Source organism: Mercenaria mercenaria, chromosome 5 (genome assembly GCF_021730395.1).
Source record: "Mercenaria mercenaria strain notata chromosome 5, MADL_Memer_1, whole genome shotgun sequence".
Taxonomy (NCBI): domain Eukaryota; kingdom Metazoa; phylum Mollusca; class Bivalvia; order Venerida; family Veneridae; genus Mercenaria; species Mercenaria mercenaria.
This window is the reverse complement of record NC_069365.1, coordinates 97,742,025-97,751,460: the sequence shown is the minus strand read 5'-3', so window position 1 is coordinate 97,751,460 and position 9,436 is coordinate 97,742,025. Positions and strand designations below refer to the sequence as shown.

Below are 9,436 nucleotides of genomic sequence, written 5' to 3'. Positions count from 1 at the left end.
GAAAGAATTTATTCTGTTCTTATCCATGATTTTATATATTTGTTTACTGTAAGTCTTCATAAAAATGGTTATTATATACACCTAACTGTGAATAGAAACAATTTTGTAAAGGACATTAGTGATAATTTTTTAAATAATTTTACCGTACCATCAAAATAAAAACTTCTTTAAATTCTATATTTTGTATGATTAAATGATTTGAATTATCAAAACTCGTTACTGTATTTATGTAAATAGTAAACAACTTATTACACGGAATACTTCTTACAGTGTTTGATATTGAGTTCCTAGCATTCATAGGAAGTATAAATGTTAATACCAGAGATGGAGAAAAGCATTATGCCGTCCTTAAATTATCATCGTTAAATTAGAGAAAGTTGTATGTGCACTAGAAAAAAGTAAATTCGTTTAAATTAATTGACATTTACATTATTTCGACCTAATGTTATCGTTTAAGAATGTGTATGAATGTTTTTCTTTCCAGACATTGAACAAAAAGAATGTGGAATCAACTGGAACGAATGGTGACTCAGGTATGATAATTATATCCACAACAAAAGCGTAGGCGCTATATCAAATCACTTTGAATCATCTGTGATCATACTATAACTTTTCCAATGCCTAAAGAGACTGTCCTCCAGATCGTTCGATATTTTTTTAGATATCTGGAAATAAAAGCTATATTTCTTAAAGGAAATGCAATGCTGTTCTTATGTTAATTCCTTCTGCTAAAATTTCTTGAACCATTTTAAGAAGTGAAAGAATTTTCAAAATTTGCTTAAGATTAGAAGTGTACTGTATTTACTTATTTCTATAAAACAATTTGTACCTTTTCATGCTATAATGAGATGAAATTAATATATTTGAAAGGTTATTTGTTAAATAAAGAATTCAGCAGTTTGTAAATGACGTCATAAATACATTATATTGGCTGCTATTTTCTTAAATTTCAAACTGCTGTATCTTTAATATAAATATAAATACCTATGTTTTTTGTAGTCATAATTCACAAATTCCTTTATAGCGCTATTGGTTACGACGACGAGAAATGTCTTTATTGCCACGACGGTCCGACGCAGTCATCATTTTTTCTTAATTTGGAATTTTAAAAATATTTTAGAAACAAAAACTCATATTCTAATGTTCATAATATGACCAAACTTTAAATTAAAAGACAGATTATTTTTTGCCAAATCTTAAGGTCAGTGCGTGTAAGAGAAGTTAATTAAATTGATACAATGAAAGATTCCAAGATGAAATATAAACATCGCAAGAACAATAAATTCATCTTGAATTAAAATGAAATTATCTCTTTACACTTGTTTTCAGAATGGTTCTAACTTCTTTTAGCATCGAGTTTAGATTTTATTCACAACTTGTGTTAACTTTCCTTGATGACGTCCTTTTTACTATTGACAAGTACTCAGTTAGGGATTCTGAATTTACAAGTGATATATTTTAGACAACAAAAACGTATTTTCGCGTATTTTCCAATTTTGGGTTTTTCGTGCTTTAAACAATGTTTAATTGTACAGTCAACATTTGAATATTATAAAATACTGCAGTTTGATTCAGGAGAATTACCTACTATGGGTTTAGTGTGCCGAAAATCAATAAAATCTGGAAAGTAAATCCCTCGGAATCACCGAGAACAATGCAAACAGTGAAAATTGCAGACTCGGTTTGATTGAGTCTGTTCATGAGCAGTAATGGAAAATGCAACACTGCCCACGCCCCCTAGCACCGGCTTAAGCAGTATTCAATTTTCAAATCTAAATGAATTGAAATCAATGATCCCGAAGGACCAGAAAATATAACAACACTGAGATGGAGTCGGGGCGACTTTTTACGGCCGCCACACAGCACTTAACACCCGCTGTTGTGAAGTAAATAAAATCTGGAAAATAGATCCCTCGGAAGCACCGAGAACAATGCAGACAGTGAAAATTGCAGACTCGGTTTGACTGGGTCTGTTCATGAGCAGTAATGGAAAATGCAACACTGCCAACACCCCCTTGCACCGGCTTAAGTAGAGATTATTATATGAGATTATATAAGTCTATTGTTGCAAATTCAGTTTCTGTTTTGGTTGGCCATTCTAAGTATAATATTATATCCTTCTCTAAGATGCGTAAAAAGCTATGGAATTGATCGTAAAAGCTCACTGCCATATTTGCAAATTAACATTATAATTGTCACAATTTGTAATTTAATGTTGAGTAAGCTGTGTGTTTCAATAAATGTCGCTTATTTTCTGTTTTAGTACCGAAAGAGACTGGCGATAATTCTTACAGAAGACTTCGATATATAAAAGCTCTGCAGGATGGAAAGGAAACTGATCGTTGTATTCGAATAAATGTTGTTGGGAATTTTGCACAGGGAAAAACAACTTTGGTTAGGAGACTAGTTGGAGAAAGTACAGATGGGGTTGAAGCTACAAACGGAATAGATGTTGATCGTTATCGATGTGAGCAATCTCAAGATGGAAATCTGATATGCATTAAATCTGATGAAAGCGATGTTTCAAATAAAATCCAACGACTGTATTCCACAGCAAGTTCATCAGATTTAACTGACACGGACAATTCTAATGATTTAGTTACTGATGATGCAATGCCTGTTCTTGAAAAAGAAAGTCAAAAATTGCCAACTTACTTTGAAGTTATAAATGAGGACGAACAGGAGTCGGCTATCGTTGACATATGGGACTTTAGTGGTCAGTATGTATTCTATGCAACACATACGATGTTTCATAGTAGAAAGGCGATATATCTTCTTGTCATGAATCTTTCTCTTGACATGGACAGCAGCCTTTTGGATACCGAGTTCCCGGCAGAGACTGGTGATAGAAATGTGGAGTACTTCATCCAATTCTGGCTTAATTCCATTCATTCCTTTGTTGGAATGCAAAACAGTTCTGATCCGCTGGTTATACTTGTCGGAACACACAAAGACAAACTGCACGGAGACGAAAATGCTAAGCAACTTCTCGCAGAGAAATACTTCGAAGACGTAAGAAAACTCTTCGAAAACACAGATGTCTTGAACATATTCATTCAAAGGACTTTGTCGTTGATAACATGTCGTCCACGGATTGTGGTATCGGGTCTCTTCGGAAGGAAATTGTTAAATTAGGGAAGGAAAAAGCCATAAATGTCAAAATACCGGCAAAATGGATACCTTTAGAAGACGCTTTGCAGAAGAGAAGAAATGAAAATATAATTTTACTAGAGGATTTAAAGAAAATTGACGCTGGAAACATTCTACCGCTTGGCGATGAGGAGCAAATCAAATTGCTTTTGCAGTACCATAATGCCAAAGGAACTTTGTTCTTCTTCGATGAATATCCAGTCTCGGACTACGTCGTTATCAATCCACAGTATCTTATCGATGCATTCAAATGTATCATAACATCTCAAAGGTTTAGCCGAAATGATCATCCTGAGGCTCGACCTTTATGGAGCTGCCTTGTGAAAGAAGCAAAACTTGAAAATGATTTTATCGACTTTCAGTGGAAGATGAACAAAGACAAAAGCTTCATGGCAAATAGGGAAATATTACTGTCCTTTCTGAAGAAACAACACATCATATCAGAAGTCATGAGATTCGATGAGCAATGTCAGGTGACCGAAAGGTTAGGCTGGTTCATCGTTCCAAGTTTACTGAAGAACAAAATAACACAAACGAAGATCAACGACATTCTTCGAGGAAAGAAACAGACAATAGTCCGGATTGCTCTGCTTTTCGATAACTCAGCAGTATTACCAACGATATGTCATCGTTTGTTTGCCGCAGCCCTTGGAAAGTGGTGTATTGCTTCGTTCCACGACCAGTTTCTATTGTTTGAGGACTACGCAGTATTCAGGCTTGACATGTATGAAACCGGAATCATAATTTTGAATGTTAAAGAAAGAACCATAGAATTACAAGTTTTAGGTCTTGGTTGCTCACCATCTATGGGAGATAATTTCAGGCGCTTTGCAGAAAAACTTGTTTATCATGAGTTTAGAAAACTAAACACCAGTGAACATGTGGAAGCGTACCGTCTACACTACAGATGCAGTCACACAAGCCATGGAGTTGGTTGCAGTCAGCTCGCTGCTCTGTCACTAATAGAAGGAAAACAAAGCGTTCCCTGTCCGGATTTAGAGAATCACAAAATAAATGTGAATGATGCAAAACAGGAATGGTTCCTAGAGGGCAAGATTAGTATTAGTGAAATACCACAGGTGGTTCCATCCGAGAAACAGCTTAGTAAAATCTCCCATTCCATCGGGGGAAACTGGGAAATTCTTGGCTTAGAATTAGGACTCAAAAAGGTTCAAATAGACCATTTGAATGAAGATAATCAGGATGCTATCATGAAAAAATTCGGCATGCTTTTAGAATGGCGAAAACAGCAAGCTGAAAGAGCGACGATATATGTTCTGGTAAAGGCAATAAAAAGGGTTCCAAAAGTCCGAATCGACTGGGATATCATTCGGAATTTTATTGACGAAATCGAACTGGAAGTTTAGTCAACATGTTTATGAGCCATGATAACAATTTGTATTAAAGGTAATTTACAAGTTATTCTTATATGTAAATCTTATATGATATTAGATGATGTTTACTATAAATAACAAAAATTAAATGCTTTTGAATATAAATATTCATTTCTTACACGAAAGTGAAACAAGAATCTTTTTAATAAAAGATATTTCATTAGTTACTATGAATTTCAGGTTAAAGAGGCACGTCGTATGTACGGACCATCTATGCAAGAATACTGGTAGATTGTATTCTTAATCGCATTTGCTGTAAGACCTGAGACTATTTTTATACATCGGCGTAGATATTCAGTTCGAAAAAGGAGTAAAATATATACATTTGTAACATACTAGTAGGCTTAAAGTGGCACACATATAAACATGATCACAAACACATGTGCAAAGGACAACGGGAATAAAATGATCACTGAAACATGATGTTACCTTTAAAAACATAGAACTTTTTTTTGAAAGAAAATTTGAAAACTATTAAAACTATAAGGTGTCCGAAAATTTTGCAAAAATGTTCTTGTGTAATATGTGTTTCATGATTTTCATGTCGTAGTATGATATCTTTCAGAGATTTAAAGTTATCTTTCTTAACAATTTATAACATCACGTGTACATTTATCGTCTTTATTGTGTCTCCCACTACATGGGAGACATATTGATTTTCTCCAACCTGTGTGTGTGTGTTTGTGTCTGTTTGTCTGTCTGTCTGTCTGTCTGTGAGTGTGTCTTTCTGCATTTTTTTCATTTATTTACCCATAATATCCATCCCTTTCTCTTTCCATACCCGTGTCTATATCTTGTATAATTAATACGTACTTGTTGAAGCTTGTTGGATTTTGAAGCAATCCGTCTGCTATATCTTTAAACCAATTTTTTTTGTTGGGTACCTTCTTTGCGAGCATGACTCTCTTGTTGTCTTTGGTGTGCTCTGTGCTTCCGGGAAATTTATCCTAACGTCTTATTTTTTATAGGACATTTATAAATATTTATTCTATCATGATCCACAGCATCAAACACCCCGTATATGAATCTATCTACGATTAAATAGTCTTGGCTGTTACATTTTACCCTACGATTGTAACACAGGAAATTCCACCTCTACTTCAGTTAAATGCCGTTTAAAAAACATCGGTGTCCTCTGTATGTTCGTGAATTTTACAATATCTGCAGTGCTGTTAATGCAGGCACTAAAATATCAATTACTATGCCACTAATTAATACTTTGTAATCTATTTTCCAATCATGCATACTCAAGTTTTACTTAGTTAAACTTACATTTACTTATTACCTTTGCCGAAATGTCCTTGGGTGTATTTGTGCACTGGGGTGGTATACTCTTTTAGAAACTGCATAGACTTTGTAAATTTTGAATGAAGTTTTTATATCTACTGGAAAATATCACAATTATTGCTACTGTATACTTTAATTAAAAGTACCAAATATTAGTTAATTATTACAACTTACGACCCGAATGAAGTATCAAACTGTAAAAGTGCGAAATATTTACGTGATTAGAATCGAAATAACAAATATGTTCCAATAATATTATAGTTAATGAAACATAAGCAGTCGATAAGATCAAGCATGCTAAGCATTTATGCATCTGAAATCCTGCTCATATTTTATTAACTGATAAAATACCGGAGTATGCATTTCAGTTTTGCTTTGTTCAAGTAATTAGACAATTAATGTATACGAATAATAAATTTTGATAGTGAGTGATATGCTTTTGAGATACTACTGTTAATATTTAGCTTACCTGAGCACAAAGTGCCCATGGTGAGCTATTGTGAACTCGTTGTGTCTGTCGGTCTGTCGGTTCTCCTCCAAAACCACAGAATAGAATTTAATGAAACTTGTCATTGATATTCCTTGGATAGTCTTCTACCAAAGTTGTTCCAACGGTTCCGCTTGGTTGCACATAGGAGCTGCAGAGCTAAAATAGAAAAAAGTCTTCAAACGACATCTCCTTAACCGATGTTCCGATTTTGAAATAATTTCACACTAATAGTCCTTATGTGACCCTCTACCAAGATTGTTCAAATCATACCAATTCGTCAAAAAAAAGGCCGCCAGGGGACGTGGTCACTTTTCCTTATATGTATATAGTGGAAACTTTAAAAATCTTCTTGTGTGAAACTATTAGCCCGATTTTAAAATAATTTCATACAAATTGTCCTTGTGTGACCTTCTACAGATAATTGTTCAATTTTTTTCTGATTCGCCAAAAATCATGGCCACCAGAGGGCGTGGTCACTTTTCATCAACGATTTCTTTAAACAACATCTCCTCCAAAACAACTGGATAGATGTTGATGAAACCTTACACAAATTATCTCCGGGTAGCCCTCTTTCAAACTTGGTTAATGGTTCTAGTTCATTGAACATATGGGCCTTTTCCTTTGAATGAACAATAGCTAGAGTCATGATATTTGATATATATATGATATCAGAGTTGTACTGTCTATTGTAATTGTTCAAATTATTGCCCTAGTTTCAAAAATGTGTGTGGCATGTATATTATATAGGCAAACAAAGAAGACACCTAAAACTGTACTTGTACCACTGCGTTATACAAACACACTTGAAGCCTTGTACATAGGTGAGCTTGTTAAATATGTTTCAGCATTAAAACAATTGCCAAAATCTTATTTTCATCAGGTTTTGATTTCTGTAGCTAGGGGTAATGTATATGTATTTTATTTATTTTTTCTATGTATAATTGTTACAGTAAGCTTGTCCTGTTCCATATTGTATTTCATGTTTACATATGAATTGAATAAAAAAAATGCTAGAATTAATTATTGCCATAAAGTGTAATACTACCAATTAGCAATAATCTAATAATATAATATAACCAGTATTATTTTTTGTGCGTTGACATCTGCAGCGGCCCAAGAACTATATCGAAGTTTGAACACGAAAGGCGATGATTTCTTTTTATTTTGTATTTGTTGCTTTTCAGAAGTTTGTTCTACTGAATGATACAGACTAAAACACTTTTTACCTAAATCATAATATAAGAAAAAACATTACACTTACAATCACAGTTATTTGCATTTTATTTTACAGTTTTGCTCTGATATGTGCTTGTGTATTAACGTGCATAAAAACACGCGAATTCCTCCATTTATACATGTTTGCTCCCTCGTTAATGCACGCACCTCCACAAACGCAGCTGTTATGCAAAAATAATAATAGTACATACCGAATAAAACAGTATGACAGCTAACTCAGAAAAGTACAGCTTTATCACATGTTAGTTTGGTAAGTTATAACATCAATTTGGTATTAAGAAAGAGTGATAAAGCTTTGACGTTTACGCCGGGGTGCTACTGGCTTCCAGGTAATCTACCCTAACCTTTAATTATTTTTAAACGAATTGTCGAATTGTCTTGGTCTAAAATAATGATATACGAAAAGCTAACATAAGAGAAAAAAAGAATATCGCATGTGTGCCTTTCCACATTTAATTTACTGAACTCATTGCATAAAATTAATAAATACTTGGAAGAGACTAGCATTGTATTATTTTATTCAATAAAAAAATAATATATTCAATATAGATTGACACTAATAAAACATTTTATTTTGTTATTGTTTTTGTTGGGTTTTACGTCGCACCGACACAATTATAGGTCATATGGCGACTTTCCCGTTTTGATGGTGGAGGTAGACCCCATGTGCCCCTCCGTGCATTATTTCATCACGGGTGGGCACCTGGGTAGAACCACCGGCCTTCGGTAAGCCAGCTGGACAGCTTCCTCACATGAAGGAGTCAACGCCCGAGTGGGACTCGAACCAACTTCGGTGAGAGGCAAGTGATTCGAAGTCAGCTGCCAAGCAGACCCCTGTATAACATTTTAAGAACATATAACATTTAAGAACATGTATTTAAAACAAATGTTAAAGTAGAAATATGTCGTGTTATCATACGATACCCAAAGCTTTGAAAGCGGGAGTATTGGAACCACCCAAGCCGAAATATTCAAGCTGAGAAACTAAACAGTATAAATAACACGACAAAAAAGTTATGTTGAACGATCTGAGAAGGCACATTTGGTTGTGTCATTAACCGGGTTATATTGTTTATACTCCCGGTGGTGTGTTCGCCACTAACGGATGAAGGTCAATGGAATCTTTGTAGTCCAATTTCAATCTTGACTAGTAGCCAGTTACGATCATTATGACTAAAATGTTGTTTATTAAGTTTCTAAGTTTGAAGGTTAAGGTCATATGAAGGTAAATGTAATTGTATATAGGTCAGTGTTTAGGTCTTTTCACAAAGATTGTTGAGCGCGAAACAGACTCGGTTCATTAATGTCTGCTGTAATTGCGGTCTTTCAAATGCATGAAAGTCAATGTCATCTATATGTAGGTCAGTTTGTAGGTCTTGCCACAAGGTTTGTTGTGTATTATTTTGGACTTAATCAGGTTCGAAGGACTAAACATGTTGTTTATCAAGGTTTTAAGTTCGAAGGTGGAGGTCATATAAGGATCTAGGTCATCTATATATGTATGTCTTACACAAGGATAGTTAGTGTATGTATTAGCTTTAACTTTGTGTTTGTATGATGGATGTAGGACCGAAAATGCTGTTTATGAATTTTATCTTTGAATGTGAAGGCCATATGGGGTCAATGTATTTAATATGTAAATCAGTTTGTAGGTCTTGCCACAAAGATAGTTGAGTGTAAGTATTAACAAAATCGAGTCATTTATATGGAATAAAGGCAATCTAGTTGGCATGATCGAACAAACAAGTGGAAAGACAGTTCAGTCAATTGTGCTCGGGTGCATAAAAGGCACACTACTGTCTACGTTAGCAAGTCCCGGGTTGTGCAAAAATTTCGTGACGATTTCAAAAGCAATATGTCCTCTAGACCGTAAACTTCT

General features: G+C 34.4%; 1 protein-coding gene across 1 annotated transcript; it reads left to right on the top strand.

The window, feature by feature from the left end:
* The first annotated feature begins 484 nt into the window (after positions 1-484).
* Positions 485-8,126, top strand: LOC128557234 (uncharacterized). The gene is made up of 3 exons (XM_053544410.1): positions 485-533; positions 2,264-4,557; positions 4,725-8,126. Exon 2 carries the CDS (start codon positions 3,081-3,083, stop codon positions 4,515-4,517), a length of 1,437 nt encoding a protein of 478 aa, XP_053400385.1. The 5' UTR covers positions 485-533; positions 2,264-3,080; the 3' UTR covers positions 4,518-4,557; positions 4,725-8,126.
* Positions 8,127-9,436: the final 1,310 nt, after the last annotated feature.

Coding starts and splice junctions, on each gene's coding strand:
- LOC128557234 (XM_053544410.1), top strand. CDS start 3,081: ATGTCGTCCACGGATTGTGGTATCGGGTCTCTTCGGAAGGAAATTGTT.